The sequence below is a fragment of the Rhincodon typus genome, chromosome 1, assembly GCF_021869965.1.
Source record: "Rhincodon typus isolate 14 chromosome 1, sRhiTyp1.1, whole genome shotgun sequence".
Lineage (NCBI taxonomy): Eukaryota > Metazoa > Chordata > Chondrichthyes > Orectolobiformes > Rhincodontidae > Rhincodon > Rhincodon typus.
Window position 1 is genome coordinate 104776327 of NC_063332.1, and position 18463 is coordinate 104794789.

The 18463-nt window shown below is 42.7% G+C and overlaps 2 protein-coding genes across 5 annotated transcripts in view; both read left to right on the forward strand.

The window, feature by feature from the left end:
* Positions 1 to 18463, forward strand: part of cops4 (COP9 constitutive photomorphogenic homolog subunit 4 (Arabidopsis)) — a 114737-nt gene that overhangs the window by 15706 nt on the left and 80568 nt on the right. The window lies entirely within an intron of this gene.
* The window catches only part of plac8.2 (placenta associated 8, tandem duplicate 2), a 23577-nt gene continuing 6078 nt past the window's right edge, over positions 965 to 18463 (forward strand). The window contains exons 1-2 of one of the 3 annotated variants that reach the window (XM_048617347.1): positions 965 to 1186; positions 15752 to 15897. In XM_048617347.1, coding sequence (XP_048473304.1) covers positions 15789 to 15897 — 109 coding nt within the window. In that variant the 5' untranslated portion in view covers positions 965 to 1186; positions 15752 to 15788. Of the gene's footprint in view, positions 1187 to 6557; positions 6891 to 9421; positions 9442 to 15751; positions 15898 to 18463 lie in introns of those variants that run through there. The other 2 variants (XM_048617286.1, XM_048617403.1) reach the window with 2 other exon arrangements.

Here is an 18463-nt window from a genome sequence, read left to right on the forward strand (position 1 = left end):
TGCTGCTTGGCCTGCTGTGTTCATCCAGCCCTGCACCTTGTTGTCTCTTATAAGATTCTATCAGTTTATTTCTCTCTCCACAGCTGCTACTTGATTTGTTGAGTTTTCCAGTAATATCAGCTTTAATAAAAACCAAAAGAACTGCAGATGCTGTAAATCAGGAACAAAAACAAAGTTGCTGGTAAAGCTCAGCAGGTCTGGCAGTATCTGTGAAGGAAAAAACAAGACTTAACGTTTCGGGTCCGGTGACCCTTCCTCAGAACTGAGGAAAACGTTAACTCTTGTTTTTTCTTCACAGATGCTGCCAAACCTGCTGAGCTTTTCCAGCAACTTTGTTTTTGTTCCTGATATCAGCTTTTATATCAGATTTCCAGAACTTACAACATTTTGCTTTTGTTTCAAATATGCTAGGTTAATAAGTTAACTGCTTTTAAATAGTGTGTTTCATGTTGAAAAAGACCCAAGGCTTAATTATTCTGATGTTACATTAAAAAGAAGTCAATGAGTACAGTAATCCTCATAAAGCAACGTGTTCAATTGTTGCAGGAGGAGGGACTGGGTATCATCGGCACCCACCTGATGACTAAAGGTCACCATGACCATGAGGAAGAGAAGCAGCTTCCGCTGAGCTCTGATAAACTCATTGACCCTCTGTTTGCTTTGGTTACCTAGAATCAAACTCAAACAGATAGAAACACTAACACTCAGTTGTTGAATTCCTAACAAAGAACAAGTTAATATTGGGTGTACCGTAGAAACGCCCTGAAACTTATAACGATCACTGGGAAAAGTACATAATTGCAATCAGTGTTTATACTGTGTAAATATTTAAACTGCAATAAATTTCAGTATTGCCTGACTCACTGATGTCCAAGTAAGAATTGGATGAAAACATTAAGCAATGTATAATACTGGGTGTGTGCTAGTCTTACTCTGACGCTTTAATATTTTTTAAAGTAAAAGTTGAAAAATAAGGCAAACGTAAAATTAAACCTTTATGACTTGTTTAAGTGTTTAGTTCCACTTTGACTCTGAGCTGGAAGGCCATGGATTGGAGGACCCACTACAGGGACTTGAGTGCATAAGCTAGGTCAACTCTCAGTGCATGACAAATGAAATGCTGCCCATTTGGGAGATGCCGTCTTTCAGATCTGAAATCAAACAGAGGCCCTGTCAGCCATCTCAGGTAGGCCTGATAGATCCCAGATTTGTAAGTCAGAATGGGGAAATATTCTTAGTGTCCTGGTCAATACCTATCCTTCGATTAACATTTAAAACAGATGAAAAAAATCAATTACTTATTTGTTACTCACTGTTAGTGAGATTTTACTGTTTGTAAATTAATGTCTTCAGAGATCCTGCCTCTACCACCCTTTCAAAGAGTGAGTTCCAGATGCCCACAACCATCCAGGTGAAAGCTTTATTCTCAAATCCCCTTTAAATCTTCTGCTTCTTGCCTTAAGACTGTGCCCCTCTCCTGAGACGTTTCTCCCTATCTACTCTGTCTGTGCTCCTCAGAATTTTGTACACCTTTGTAAAATGCCTAATTGACAGATAAGGATTTATTTCTCCAGCTTGCTTCGAGCTTCCCTGGAACAGTGCGTAGGTTGAAGGCAGAAACGTGAGCATGAGGGCAAGCTCGAGAATGCAAATGCCAGGCCATGGGACAATCAGGGCCTTGCTTAGAGAGACAACTACAGTGTTCTGCAAAGCAATCACCCATTCTGAGTCACCGATTAATTTTTTTGAAGTAGTAACAAAGAGGATTGATGAGGGCAGAGCAGTGGACATGATCCGAATGGATTTCAGTTAGGCGTTCGACAAGGTTCCACATAGTAAACTGGTCAGCAAGGTTAGATCACATGAAATATACGGAGAACTAGCCTATTGGATACAGAACTGGCTTGAAGATAGAAGACAGAAGGTGGTGGTGGCGGGTTGCTTTTTAGACTGGAGGCGTGTGACCAGCAGTGTGCCACAAGTATGGTGCTGGGTCCAAAGCTTTTCGTCATTTATATAAATGATTTAGATGTGAACATAGGAGGTGTGTTGGTAAGTTTACAGATGACACCAAAGCTGCTGGTGTTGTGGTCCGCCAAGAAAGTTACCTTGATCAGATGGGCCAATGGACTGAAGATTGTCAAATGGAGTTTAATTTAGATAAATATGAGATGCTGCATTTTGGAAAGGCAGATCAGGGCAGGACTTATACACTTAATGGTAACGTCCTGGGGAGTGTTGCAAGCCAAAGAGACCTTGGAGTGCAGGTTCATAGTTCCTTGAAAGTGGAGTCACAGGTAGATAGGATAGTGAAGAAGGCATTTGATATGCTTGTCTTTATTGGTCAGTGCATTGAGTATAGGATTTGGGAGGCCACGTTTGGAATATTTGAATATTTGCTACTACCACCACCAAGATCTGCACCTGGCTGCGTTTAATTCTGGTTTCCCTGCTATAGGAAGGATGTTGTGAAACTTGACAGGGTTCAGAAAAGATTTACAAGGATTTGCCAAGATTGGAGGGTTTGAGCTATAGGGAGAGGCTGAATAGACTGGGGCTATTTTCCCTGGAGTGTCAGAGGCTGAGGGACAGCCTTTTAGAGGTTTATAAAATCACGAGGCACATGGATAGGGTGAATAGCCAAGGTCTTTTCCCCAGGGTGGGCGAGTCCAAAACTAGAGGGCATAGGTTTAAGTTGAGAGGGGCAAGATTTAAAAGGGACCTGAGGGCAACCTTTTCACACAGAGGGTGGTGCGTGTATGTAATGAGCTGCCGGAAGAAGTGATGGAGGCTGGTACAATTACAACATTTAAAAAGCATCTGGTTGAGTATATGAATAGGAAGAGTTTAGAGGGATATGGGCCAAATGCTGGCAAATAGGACTAGACTAATTTAGGATATGTGATCAGAATGGACGAGTTGGACCGAAGGGTCTATTTCCATGCTGTACAGCTCTATGACTGTATGACTCTTTTCTCAGTTTGGTCTCCCCAGTATAAAGGGACACTGTATTACAAGCAGCAAATACATTGCAAAAGATTGGAAGAAACATATAATGATGTTTTGGTGCTGAAATCAGGTTGGAGGTGGTGGAAATGGCAGAAAATGGTTTGTTGAAAAAGAAGATTGGTGGAGTTGAAGCTAAGGACAAAGGGAACCCCTATTAACATTTGGGAAGGGAGAAGAGGGATGAGAGCTGAAATATGGGAAATGTGGAAGAATCTATCAACAGTGGAGGACATTTGGGCGAGTCCTCATTTCAAAACAAAAGGAGACATCTCAGAAGAACTGATGTTCCGTGGGAAAGTTGGATCTTCAGAATATGCTGAGCTGCCTGTATTGAATGGCATCCTTCAATGCTAATAACTATTCCATGATTCTACAATTTGCTTACATTAAAATGCCACAAACAATTCTATGTTAATGACTGTAGAGGACTTTGGCGTTACAAAGCCTCTTTCCTGCTCCTGCAGATAGTGGTCCCATTAAACGTGGCTCGAATTACAACTGAAGAGAGCTTCATTACTCCACAAGATTGGTCATTGAAAATACCACTGATGTCTTCACAGATATTTAAAGGACACACCTGGGTATGTCTGTAATCCATCAAGCTTTCTTGGAGGTTGACAACATTGAGGTCATAAAACATTGGGTGATTTCTTGCAGCCATTTTTAAGGGTGTCTCCTCATGTCCACTTAAAGCCAGATGAGGTTTTTACAAAATCTAGAATAAAATAGCTACCCGGCTCATGATACAAAAGGTAAATGTTGGCAAAGACAATTTCTTTCTTTGAAATTGCCAACCAATTTTTGATGTGTGCCTCCAGGCAGATGGGGACTCAATACTGTAAGTTTGGAATTTGTAGCATCTATACTTTATTCTGTGGTAATTTGTTTATTCTTACAGTGTATAAAAAAAAGTACAGAGTAATGAAAATAAAATTCCTCAGAATATTCCACCCATGCTGTTCCAATACAGTTATAACAGCATCTTAAAAATGTGGAAATTGTCCAGATATGGCCTGTACATTAAAAGTACAACTAATTCAATCCAACCAATAACTGATCAACTAACTCTCAATCATCTGCCGAGTGGCGGAAGGCGTCAGAGACAGTGCCATTAATCAGCACTTATTGAGCAATAAACCACTGACTAATGCCCAGTTTTGTTCCCCAGAGTCAGTTGGCTCCCCTCCCTAACTCCCCACCTACACTCATCTTTACTGGCTCCATCCCCGCCTCTTTGACCTGTCTGTCTCCTCTCCACCTATCTTCTCCTCTATCCATCTTCTATCTGCCTCCCCCTCTCTCCCTATTTATTTCAGAATCCCCTTCCCCTCCCCCATTTCTGAAGAAGGGTCTAGGCTCGAAACATCAGCTTTCCTGCTCTTCTGATGCTGCTTGGCCTGCTGTGTTCATCCAGCTCTACACCCTGTCTGTCTGGACAGTCCTGTTTGTGGAGTTTTGAATTATTTTGTACTTAATTGTAGCACCAGAGATTTAGGATCTCCAAGAGTAACTGACTTACCTTTCCTCCTGATTTGTGGCAAAATTGTGGCAGCTTTTTCTCCAGTAAAGGTGTGAAAACCACTTCATTTAGTTCAGCTATACACATTTGCAGGTTGTGGGTAAGAAATGAAGGAGGAGCAACAATCTCCACAGGGTTGGGAGAGAGAGGGGGAAAAGTGGGCCTCATTTTCCTGCATTCTACACTGCCATAGTTCAAGCAGAATCTCAGTACGAAATCTCGATCCATTTGTTCAGAGATAGCAAGAACCACAGGTACTGGAGTCAGAGATAACACAGTGTGGAGCTAGAGGAACACAGCAGTCCAGGCAGCATCAGAGGAGCAGGAAAGTTGATATTGCGAGTCAGGACCCTTCTTAAGGGAGGGGGAAGGGAGCTTAGAAATAAATAGAGAGGAGGGATGGGGCTGGGGAAGGCAGGTGGGATCGTGAGTGCAGGTAGGGAGTGGTGGGGATTGGTCAATGAGGTAAGAGGAGCAGATGGGTGGGAGAGAAGATGGACAGATTTTGTCAGATCAAGGAGGCGGGGATGAGAGGGAGGGTTGGTTATGGGATGAGGCCAGGGGTGGGGAGATTTTGAAACTGGTAAAATCCATGTTTAGGCCTTCGGGCTGTAGGCTCCTGAGATGAAATATGAGGCGCTGCTCCTCCAGTTTATGGGTGGTGTCATTGAGACACTGGAGGCGGCCCAGGATAGACATGTCACCCAGGGAGTGGGAGTTGAAATGGTTCGCAACTGGAAGGTGTTGTTTGTTGTAAACAGAGCTCTACAGGTGCTCTACAAAGCGGTCTCCAAGCCTCCGCTTGGTCTCACCGATGTAGAGGAGGCCACATCGGGAGCAGCGGATGCAGTAGACCACGTTGACGGATGTGCAGGTGAATCTCTGTCTAATATGAAAGTTTGTTTGGTGCCTTGAATAGAGGTGAGGGGGGAGGTGTAGGGGCAGGTGTAGCACGTCTGCAGTTGCAGGGAAAGGTGCCGGGGATGGTGGGGCTAGTGGGGAATGTGGAGCGGACAAGGGAGTTGCGGAGAGAGCGGTCCCTAGGAAAGGCAGATAGGGGTGGGGAGGGAAATATCTCTTTGATTGTGGGGTCAGATTGTAGGTGCAGAAGTGGTGGAGAATGATACTTTGGATACGGAGGTTTGGTGGGGTGGTATGTGAGGACAAGGGGGATTCTGTCTTTGTTTTTGTTGGGGGCAGGGGACGTGAGAGCAGAGGTGCGGGAAATGCCAGAGATGCGGTTGAGAGCATTTCTGACCACGGAAGGGAGAGAAGTTGCAGTCCTTGAAATAGGAGGGTATCTGGGATGTGAGGGAGTGGAACGCCCCATCTCGAGAGCAGACACGGTGGAGGTGGAGGAATTGGGAGCAGGGAATCACATTCTTGCGGGAAGGTGGGTGAGAGATCCGCTCCACATTCCCCACTAGCCCCACCACACCCGGCAACTTTCTCTGCAACCACAGGAAGTGCTACACCTGCCCCTACACCTCCCCCTCACTTCCATTCAAGGCACAAAATAAACCATCCATATTAGACAGGGGTTCACCTGCACATCCGTCAACGTGGTCTGTTGTATCTGCTGCTCCCGATTTGGCCCTCTACATCGGTGAGACTAAATGGAGGCTTGGAGACCATTCTGTAGAGCATCTGCACTCAGTTTGCAACAAACAACAACACCTTCCAGTCGCGAGCCATTTTAACTCCCACTCCCTGGGCGACATGTCCGTCCTGGCCCTGCTCCAATGTCACAATGACGCCACCTGCATACTGGAGGAGCAGCACCTTATATTCCGCCTCAGGAGCCTACAGCCCAATGGCCTAAATGTGGAGTTTACCAGTTTCAAAATCTCCCCATGACCAACCCTCCCTCTCATCCCTGACACATGTCCATCTTCTCTCCCACTTATCCGCTCCTCCCACCTCACTGACCAATCCCCACCATTCCCTACCTGCATTCACCTATCACCATCGCATCTACATTTCCCCAGCCCCACCCTTCTCTCTCCATTTATTTCTGAGCTCCCATCTCCCTTCCAATTTCCCAAGAAGGGTCCCGACCGGAAACATCAACTTTCCTGTTCCTCTGCTGCCTGGCCTGCTGTGTTCCTCCAGCTACGCACTGTAGACCCATTTGTTGTTGTGTTGTACTGTGTTACAAGATGTGCAACATTTTAAAAGCATGTAATGCTTGTTAAAAATTCAGTGTCTCATCTTGATCACTTCTCGTTGAACAATCATTAATGAAACAGCTTGGCATTGGGCCATCTGTTTGATTGCCTAAGCTGTAGATGGAAAATAAACTTGATTTTTCAACGTAGTGGAGGGGAAAGCGACTCCAGGATCTAATTCTTTACTGAAGGTGGTGAGTAACATTTAGATACGTACAAATAAAAATTAAACTAGATCCAAATTTTTTGAGGCAAGGTGCAACTGACATTATGTGGAATGTATTGAATGTTTGCTTACCAAACTAACGTGCCTCACATGTCAAAAGGAACGGTTTCAAATGGAATGAATTTAAATCTGCTTCTATTTTTCTGGATTTCAATTTTTCTGATTTCTTAAATATGTACACAGACAGCCTTGAGATTTTTGAGCACTGGCATTCCAAAAAGTTAGTAAACAAGTAGAGGATTAACATGATCTTGGAGATTCAAAGATAGCTTTGTAACCTGATCTGTCCTAAATAAAGTGCGGTCTTTACGATCAGACCTCAAAGCCTAACAGCACATTGCGTCGGCATTTGTGCAAATGATTTGGATGTGAACATAGGAGGCATGGTTAGTAAGTTTGCAGATGACACCAGAATTGATGGTATAGTGGACAGGGAAGAAGGTTACCTTGTAATACAACAAGACCTTGATCAGATGGGCCAAAACCAAGGAGTGGCAGGTGGAGTTTAATCTAGATAAATGTGAGATGTTGCATTTTGCAAAGGCAAATCAGAGCAGGACATATTCATTTAACGGTAAGGTCCTGGGAAGTGTTGCCGAACAAAAAGACCTTGGGGTGCAGGTTCATTGTTCCTTGAAAGTGGAGTCACAGGTGGACAGGGTAGTGAAGAAGGCATTTGGTACGCTTTTGGTCAGTGCATTGAGTATAGGAGTTGGGAGGTCATGTTGCAACTGTACAGAACATTGGTTAGGCCACTATTGGAATACTGCATTCAATTTTCGTCTCCCTGCTGTAGGAAAGATGTCGTTAAACTTGAGAGGGTGCAGAACAGATTTACAAGGAAGTTGCCGGGACTGGAGGATTTGAATTAAAGGGAAAGGCTGAATAGGCAGGGGCTTTTTTCTCTGGAGCACGGAGGCTGAGAGGTAACCTTTTAAAGGTTTATAAAATCATGAGGAGCATTAATAGGGTGAATAGCCAAGGTCTTTTCCCCAGCGTGGGGGTGTCCAAAACTTGAGGGCATGGCTTTAAGGTGAGAGTGGAAAGCTTTAAAAGGGTCCTAAAGGCAACTTTTTTATGCAGAGTGTGGTACATGTGTGGAATGAGCTGCCAGAGGAAACGGTGGAGTCTGGTACAATTACAATATTTAAAAAGCATCTGGATGGGTATACAAATAGGAAGGGTTTAGAGGGAAATGGGCCAATTGCTGGCAAATGGGACTAGATTAATTTAGGATATCTGGTTGGTATGGACAAGTTGGACTGAAGAGTCTGTTTCCATGCTTTATGACTGTAACTTTATGACTCTTTTATATTATTCACTTTTGGTCCAGATTATTTACTAATGCATGCCATTCCAAATACATGTAAATCCTGTCCTTCAGAATTCCCTCCACTTACGTCAGGCTCACCGATCCATAATTCCCTTGCTTTTCCTTACCACCTTTTTTAAATAGTGGCACCATGTTAGCCAACTTCCAATCTTCAGACACCTCACCTGTGGCTATCGATGTTACAAATATCTCAGCAAGGGGCCCAGTAATCTCTTCCCTCGCTTCCCACAAATATCTATGGTATACCTGGTCAGGTCCTAGGGATTTATTGACCTTTATGCATTTTAAGACATCCAGCACCTCCTCCACTGTAATATGGACGCTTTTCAAGATATCACTATTTATTTATCCAAGTTCTTTAACTTCCATATCCCTCTCCGCAGTAAATTCTGATTCAGAATACTCATTTAGTATCTCACCCATCTCCTGCAGTTCTACACGTAGACAACCTTTGTTAATCTTTGAGGGGCGCTATTCTCTCCCTCATTACTCTTTTGTCCTTAATGTATTTGTAGAATCCCTTTGGATTCTCCTTAACCCTATTTGCCAAAGATATCTCACATCCCCTTTTGCCCTCCTGATTTCTCTCTTGAGGGGCATAGATAGGCTTAATAGACAAGGTCTTTTCCTAGGGGTACGGGAGTCCAAATCTAGAGGCATAGTTCTAAGGTGAGAGGGGAAAGATTTAAAAGGGATCTAAGGGGCAACTTTTTCCCACAGAGGGTGGTGTTGTATGGTATGAACTGCCAGAGGAAATGGTGGAGACTGGTACAATTACAACATTTAAAAGGCATCTGGATGGGTATATGATAGGAAGGGTTTAGAGGGAAATGCTGGCAAATGGGACTAGATTATTTTAGGATATCTGGACAGGTTGGACCAAAGGGTCTGTTTCCATGCTGTCCAGCTCTATGACTCTATGATTCTATAAGTATATTCCTACTGCCCTTGTACGCTGACGGATTTACTTAATCCCATCTGTCTATACCTGACATATGTTTCCTACTTGTTCTTGACCAGAGCCTCAATTTCTCGAGCACTCAGCATTGTCTACACCTACCAGCCTTAGCCTTCACACTAACACTTCTTGTTATGCCCTTTCAAGACAGTGGCAGCAGGACTGAGTGGGACCTGGCAGCGCAGAAGGGAGAGTGAGGCAGCTAATCAAGATAGTGGCACCAACACGGTAGGCCCATCCACCCCCAGCCGGCCATATTCCTTTCTTCCTTCTCTCCCCTTCTCGTCTTTTTTTTTACTTATCTTCTGGAGTTCTTGGGAGAGGGGCAGCAGCGGCAATGGCATTTCAGGGAGTGTGGCAGTGGCTGTGGGTCCTGAACACAACATAGTTAGAGTGAGCCCAAAGTGTCAGTGAGGGAGACCCCTCCACTCCCCCCCCCACCCCCAGGATCTGCGGCATTGAACGCAGGCAGCCCAAAGTTTCCCAGAGAGCGGGCCAAAGCATGAGGAGACCGAGTCTTTACAGGGAGTGCACTTAAAGACTGTTGAACCATAATGTTAACTTTTAACTTGACTTCTTAATTTTTCTACTTATACTAAGAACAATGGTAATGGTTCACTCTTAACTTTGTTTCTCTATGTTACTACTTGTACCTACATTTTGTACCGAAGTACATTCGTACCTAAGATGGTGCCATGTGTAGCAATATTGTACACTTTTCACTGTACTCCTGTACTTCTGTACTTAAGCAAGTGACATTAAAGCTTAAATCAAATCAGTACTGTCTCTGGACACTCGTTATCTCACTTTTAAAAGCCTCCCACCTTTCAACTGTCCCTTTATCCATGTTTAGCCTCTCCCAACCACTTTTTGAAAGTTCTTGCCTAATACCGGCAAAGTTGGCCTTACTCCAATTTAGAACTTTAACTTTTAGATCAGATCTATCCTTTTCCATAACTACTTTCAAGCTAATAGAATTACAATCGCTGGCCCAAACATGCTCCCCCACTGAGGACAAAGGTAGGAAATTAACTTGGCAAGAGCAGACAAAGGATTGGCGAAGAGAGTTATGTGAGTAGACAGAAACTTGCAGGTGGAGTATAATGTGAGTGAGTGCGAATTTGTACATTTTGGCAGGAAGAAAAATGACATCCTGTTTAAATGGAGATGGATTGGAGAACCCAGTGGTGCAGTGGGATCTGGCTGGCCTAGCTCATGAATCGCAAAGTTAGTGTGCAGGAACATCAAGTGATCAGGAAGGCAAATGGAACTTTGTTATTTATTGCAAGGGGAACTGAATGTATAGAATAGGAAATTTTTACTGCAGTCGTTTGGAGCAATGGTGAGACCATATCTGGAACTGTATAAAGTTTTGGTCTCCTTATTGGAAAGAAAATATAATTACTTCAGAAGCAGTTCAGAGAAGGTTCATGCAACACAGTCCTGAGATGAAGATCTTATCTTGTGAAGAAAGGTTAAACAGGTTGAAACCGTATCCACGAGGAGTTTGGAAGAATGAGAGGTCATCTTAATGAAACATGTAATATCTTGTGGGGACTGGATAGCATGGATATCCAAATGATAATTTCTCTTGTGGGGAGACTAAAACTAGGGAACATAGTGTAAGAATAAGAGATCTCCCTTTTAAGACACAGTTCAGGATTTTTTTGTAATTTTTAGATTATCCCGTGGTCAATGAATTTGCAACCAATGGAAATAATCTCTCCCTATCAAAGCTAAATGTTTATTTTACTACCTTTGATGAAACCACTCCTTAGTTTTCTGAATTCTATAGAATACAGCACTCCTTTGTATGTGTAATCTCTTTGCTCGTAGGATGTTTTATGACTATCACATAGGCCAGACCAGGTAAGGTCGGCAAATTTCTTTAAACAAGATAGCAAGGAATTGCGAGTGCTGGAAATCAGAAACAAAAACAGAAGTTGCTGGAAAACTCAGCAGGTCTGGCAGCATCTGTGAAGAGAAAGCAGAATTAACGTTTCAGGTCCAGTGACCCTTCTTCAGAACTTTGACCCAGTTCTGAAGAAGGGTCCCTGGACCCTGAAACGTTAATTCTGTTTTATTTCCATAGATGCTACCAGACCTGCTGAGTTTTTCCAGCAATTTCTATTTTATTGTGACAGATTTTCTTCCCCAGTGAACCAGATGGGACACCACAGCAATCAGTTTAGTTGTCATTGCAGATTAATGTTCTATTTCAGAGTTAATCATTGAATTTAAATTCTGCATGCTGTTATGGTAGGATTTGAATGCACATCTCCAGAGCATTAGCCTGGGTTCCTGAAAGACTAATCCAGTGACACAGACACAACATCTGAACATGCGTAGCACTAAGAATGCATGTTATTGATCGCACTCTAACCTTTTACTGCAGCACAGGGACATTGCTTCTGCCTCTACTATCATAGGTACTGAGACATTTCATTACTGCTAGATCTGTAAGTGTTGTCATGGAGGTTGCCACCATTCTGAAGTTGAAAAGAATGGGCTAGCTCTGTGTGAAGCCCTCTGTCACTGTCCTGCAGCATTAAGGAATGTCGAGCTCTTCTGCTGGCCTGCCAATGCACCAAGCATCTCAATGTCCATGTTCATCAGCTTGCACGTGAATGCCCCCCTAACAAGGTCTTCAACTGGGGAACTGGCATGTGTTCGGTATTTTCCCCTGACATGGTCTACGATTCAACATGAGACAACCCTCCTCAATACTACCCTCAAAAGTAGGTGCAGTGCCAGCATCTAAGTTTCTGGCTGTCAGTGTCAGATCAAGTGACAGTCCTTTTACATCTGATGCCTGCTTTAGTTTGCAGCCTTCACTTTGAGGCTGCATTAGTCACACACCAGTCCCTGCATTTCATAGAGGAGAAATGCACAAGAGGAGCATTCACAGAGGGAAGGGGATTGCCTGGAAAATAGGATAACTGCGGTTGCACTTCTTGCCAGATTGAAGATGAGATGGGTTTTGAAGCTGTGAGGTGGGAGACTTAGAGCAACACTAAATCGGTGAGAATGAGCTGGAGCTTCTGGATGAGTCCTGATTGTTAGAGATTGTCAATGGGTGAGTGATGGGCATGTGGTGCACCAAGCAGGTTGTCAGGTTGGTATTGACCCACTCTGGATGCAAAATAATAAAAGGCAATTCTCCATGGAGGCAAGACCTTGGGAGTGGGAGGCTGATCCACCTAGCCAGCACGTCCTTGGACACTACAGGGCAATTTAACATGGCCAATCCACCTAAGCTGCACGTCCTTGGACTGTGGGAGGAAACCACAGCACCTGGAGGAAACCCACACAGATACAGGGAGAATGTTTAAACTCCACATAGACAGTCACCTGAGAGTGGAATCAAACCCAGGTTCGTCGTGCTGTGAGACAGCAGTGCTAATCACTGTGCCACTATGCCACTCAAAATGTTATAGTCTGTTATAGAGGATGTAATAGCAGAATATTTAGAAATATTTAATGTAATCACGGAGTCAGCATGGCTTCATGAAGGGAAATCATGTCTGATAATCTTACTAGAATTATTTGAGGAGGTAACAAGCAGGATAGAGAAAGGAGAATCAGTGAATGTTGTATATTTGAATTTTCAGAAGGTATTTGATAAGGCCAGACTTAATAAGGTAAGCGTCCATGATGTTGGAGGTAGTCTAATGGCATGGATAAAGATTTGGCCAACTAATACTAAATAGAGAGTTGGGATAAGGGGAGCATTTTCAGGATGGCTGCAAAAACTATAGCACTGAGGGATTTGAGTTCTTATGTATAAAAAGCTAGCATCCAAGTTCAGTGGTAAGAGAGAAAACAAATGGAATATTGGCGTTCATTTCAAAGGGAATGCAATTTAAAGCATGAGACCTTGCTAAAACCATACAAGACACTAGTCAGACTACAACTGGAATAGTTTTGTGCCTCTTATCTAACTAAAGATATAGTGGCATTGGAAGCAGGCAGAGAGGTTTCACTGGGCTGATACCAGATATGGGGGACTCTCTTATGAGGAGACATTGAGTAGGTTGGGCCTGTACTCATTGGAAGAATGAGTGTTGAAACTTAAATAGTTCTTAGGGGACTTGTCAGAGAAGATGAAGAAAGGTTGTTTCCCCTTGCAGGAGAGTCTAGGTCCAGAGGGAATAATCTCAGAATAAGAGGTTGCACGTTAGAGACAGAGATGAGGAGGAATTTCCTCTTTCAAAAGGTCTGTGGAATTCTTTGTCACAGAGGGATGTAGACGCTTGGTCATAAAGTATATTCAAGACTGAAATAGACAGTTTTATAATCAGTAAGGAAATCAAGATTTAATACGAAAATGCAGGAGATTCAAGTTGCCCATTATCCAATCAGCCATGATCTCATTGATTGGCCGTGCAGACTTGATGGGCTGAATGGTCTCTTTCTGCTCCTACGGTCTTACAGTCTTATTCCAATCATTTTATTACAGCAGTGATAAGGATTGTGGTAGGTTGAGTTTAGTGCCTATAGCTTTATAATCTCAAAAGCATAGTTCTTTTTTGATTGAGCTTATTATGACAATTTTTATGCATATCTATTATGAGAGGCACCATTAATGCAATGTTACATCTACAATGAGTCAATCAAGATTTTTAAAGTAACTTTAGCTATCATTGTCATAACCCAGTGGACTGTGTTCCTGAACACTAAATTGGAAGGGATGAAGAAAAAGAAAATGAGTGAAAGGCATCATGGATCTTTTCAGTTTGGGGGTGTCTTTAAAAAAAAGACACAACTCTCTCAATAATTCTGTAAACAAATCAATGGTGCAATAGTCAATGGCAACCAACAAAAAGTTGTCTGTGAATCCCCAGCCATTGGGGGTCAATTTCTTTACGGAAATAACTGTCTCCCTGACTGCGCTGGAGAAAGTTTCATTAAGTCTGCTCAGAACTAACAACTTGGACATATGTACTTTCCAGTGATTCCTCCTTTTGTAGCACTGAAGGTGACTCATCCTTAGACTGCACTTTGCTTCAAAATAACTGATTCTGAATACTTGTGATAGGAAAAACAGTCTTTCTAAACACTGAATCTATAACCCTAATATTTAGTCATGGATAGGATGACAACAGGGACATGAGTTTTTAGATTGAAAACTTGGAAAGCATAGGTTTCCTGGATATTCTGCAAAACCTAATCATAGGACATCTTTTCAATATGTTCAACAGCTTTGCCATGGGCAGGCTTGCTATCCCTTGGACAGGAAATCAGCCAGGGAGAGGATGCCAGGTACTTAGGGATGGCTGTGGGGAGGTGACGGAGGAGGATGCAAAGGTGTAAGGGTAATGAATCAGGCACCACAGGGCTCCAAATACCTGAAGATAAACTTATTGACTTTGGAAGAAAGTCTCCTACTCCTCTTAGTTCAAGAGTGCAATATCCGCACTTATCACATGGACCCAGCCTTCTGTTTGCCTTTACTCACAAGGGATTCCTGAAACCAAGAAATCCTGGCCTCTGTGTGTTAAAAGCATGTATTCCTTTTAAAGTAAGTGCAGCAGCCACCAACATCTCATCAGTCAACTTGCCTCCATAGAGCAAATTGGCCATTCACCCTCCAACTTTTTTCATTTACTATATAAAAACTGAAAGAACTGCAGATGCTGTAAATCAGGAACAAAAACGCTGTTCTGAGGAAGGGTCACCAGACCTGAAGCGTTAATTCTGTTTTTTCCTTCACAGATGCTGCCAGACCTGCTGAGCTTTTCCAGCAACTTCTGTTTTTGTTTCATTTACTGTTAGTTTTAAAGTTGACGGGGAACGGAACTTGATTTTCTCAAATTTCATTTGTTTTTATTGCCGAAGGTAGTTGTGCTGAAAGGGTTGATGTTGGAAATTGTTTTGGCATCCATCCAATCTGATACTATTACACAGTCTTGGGTGGAGAATCGAGGAGTCTAGCTCCAGATCCTGGTGGGGTCAGAATATTGCTTCCTCTTGTCAAGACTCAGTAGGGGTTTACTCTCTACCACTTATTGAACAGGCTGTAGGTTCACAAAGAAATATTGATAGCAGCACTGTATCCCAACCACATATTGTCAGTGGCGGTACAGCAACAAATGACATAATTTGATTTAATTCTTTGCAATGGCATAAATTTCCTGAATCAAACTAGTACAATGCTCCAAGCTCTCCAGTCCAAGATTCTCTTTGTTCACAACCTTCTCCCTCCACGACCAAAGGCAGCAAGTAATTTCCAGGTAATTGCTACAGTTGAGCTTGTAGCTTCACGTGGTAAGTTGGTGATGATTGGCTATTTATTGCCTGGAACTGGAAGTCACATCTTCTAACATTTTGACTCTGCAGCTGCTTTTTCCACAAGTCCAAAGTCATTTTCAGTCATTTTCAAAGGTGAAGTGGCATGTTTGTAAACTGGAAATTATTAATGAGTGGGCTGGCAGGAGATATTTGGTTTTGAAGAGTACATGAGACATCTACAGCTGTGGTCAGAATTCATTGTCGTCGCCCATATCTCAACAAAAAAAATACTCTTTATTCTTTCTAGATATTATTCACTGTGAATCAAAAAGAAATAACTCAAAATGGCACAGTTTGGAGGAACTCCAGTGGTTGTAATGACCCAGCCTGCTGCCACATCAAAAAGGGACTGGAGCACCGGACTGTGGAGCTGTTGTGATGATATGGGAATATGTAAGGAAGTCTTTAATCATGTATAAAGTTTTGGAATCTGTGGCACAGTTATATTGATCTGTCCTTTCTGCTCTTTAGTTAATCATTTTTTTGCAATCATAGCTGTACACAACCGCTTTAAAGATCTTATGGCACATCTGAGGTTATAAAACGCAAAATACAAATGCATTGTTAACTATTATTTTCTTTTCCTTTTGTTTCTATTCGTGTGACTATGGCTACTTTGTGCACAAAATCACAGGATTGTTGCAACACAGAACAAGGTTGTTTGGCCAATTATTTCTGAATGATCAATTCATCTTAGTGCCATGTGCCCTCCTTCTCGCCGTACCCCAAACATTCGTCCTTCTCAGATAACAGTCTAATTTGCTTGGGCTAGCTTCAGTTGAACTTGCCTCCACCACATTCTCAGGCAGTGCATTCCAGATTTTAACCACTCACTGCAGGGAAAATATTTGGCCTCATGTGGCTTTCACCTCTTTTCCTACTTAAGTTAAATTCATGCCCTCTCATTCTTTGTCCTTTCAAGAGTAGAGACAATTAATAAATATCTGCTGTGTTTCAGATCTCTCATAGAATCCCTACAGTGTGGAAACAGGCCATTGGGTCCAACAAGTCCACAACAACACTCCAAAGAGCATCCCACCCAGACCCATCCCCTACTCTATCCCTGCATTTCCCATGGCTAATCCACCCACCCTGCACATCCCTGGACACTATGGGCAGTTTAGCATGGCCACCCCACCTAACCTGAATATCTTTGGACTGCTGGAGGAAACTGGAGCACCCGGAGGAAACCCACACAGACACAGGGAGAGCATGTGAACTCCACACAGACAATCGCCTAAGGGTGGAAGCGAACCCAGGTCCCTGGCATTGGTGTCAGTGCTAATCTTTTACATTAGATATTAAGCCAAGGCCTACCATAAATGATCCTGGGGTACTATTTAAAGAAAAACAAGCAAGTCGCCCAAGTGTCCTGGCTAATACTTAACCCTCAATAACATTAAAAACAGTTTATCTGATCATTGACTTATTGCTATTTGTGAAACCTTGCTGTCTTTCCTATGATACAAGACACTACAAGACAGTTTTTAGATGAAAAGCAAAACACTGATAACGTTGGAAATTTGAGATAAGAATGGGAAGTCCTAGAAATGAACAATGAAGGCTAGACTTCCAGCAAAGCTCACATCCTTAAGATTTAAGGTTATGGAGAATGCAAATCTTACCATTTCTAATTCTCCTGACTCCTCCAGAGCTGCCAATATCCAATTGTGGATGAGCTACAGTTTCCTCCAATCAAATATTGGGGAGACAGAAATGATTCTTTTCTGCCCCGATCACAAATCCCATTCCCTAGCCACCTCGTACTGAACGTCTGTCACCATATTCTTGTTGTTAATTTTTTAGATATTTTATGATCAACCTGTTCAGGGATGTTATGACAGAGGGAGCCACATGTCCCCCCAAAAAAAAAAACGAAACAGTGTTTTGTTTAAAGTCACCAATAGTTTTGACTGTGAGCCCAAACCTCGTACCAGGATGGAGAGGTGTGCTGTCGACAGGTCTCAAACTTGCAGCAGGACCCACAATAAATGTCAAGTTTATCACTTTAACCTTGACTACAGGCCCACCTTTTCTAAAATATACCAACTAGCAATGTTCACACCCCATGAATGAATGAAAAACAGCATCAGGGCTGCCTATTTATAACTCCATAACATCATTTGTCTCTGCTTATTCCAAGCATTAGCTGTTGCTTGAACCCTTAGCCTTGCTTTTGTTACCTTCCAACTTGACAAATCCAGTGCTTTCCTGGCCAGTCCCCAAACTTACTCCCTCCTTTAACTTGAGCTAATTTTAAACTCTACTCACTGCTTTCATTCTAATCTGCACCAAGTCTCACTTACTCATTAATCCTATGTTTACTGAACTACTGAATTCTGGTCCTCATATTCAAATATTCCTGTGATTCTCCGTTCCAACTTCCAGCCTTACAATCCTCAAAGAACACTGCATTGCGTTCAGTGACTTGGAGACAATAAGGACTGCAGATGCTGGAAGTCTAAAGGTGTGAGGCTGGAAAAGCGCAGCAGGTCAGACAGCATCCGAGGAGTAGATAAGTTTTTGTTTTGGGCCCAAATCGTTGACTTGCCTGCTCCTCGGATGCTGTCTGAGCTGCTGTGCTTTTCTAGCCTCACACCACTGCATTGCCTTCATTCTGCACTTCATTTGTGAGCATCCTGCACTTCATTCCCTGCAGCACTGATGGCTGCGCATTCAACTGTATTGGTCCTAGATTTTGGAATTACATTCTCCTGAAAGACTTTTCTCCTTTGTCAGGCCATTGGATCCTCATCCTTCTCCTTTTGATGGGGTCACTTTCCATCTAATTATGTGCCTGTGAAAATCTTTGGGATGTTTATCCCCACTAAGGATGTGAAATAAATACAATTTTTTGAAAATATCTAATATTACCAAAGTAAAAAAAAAATCCTACTTACTTGTATTTGAAAGAAACATGCTCTCAATTCTTAAGGAAAAAATACAAACTGTTCAAGGG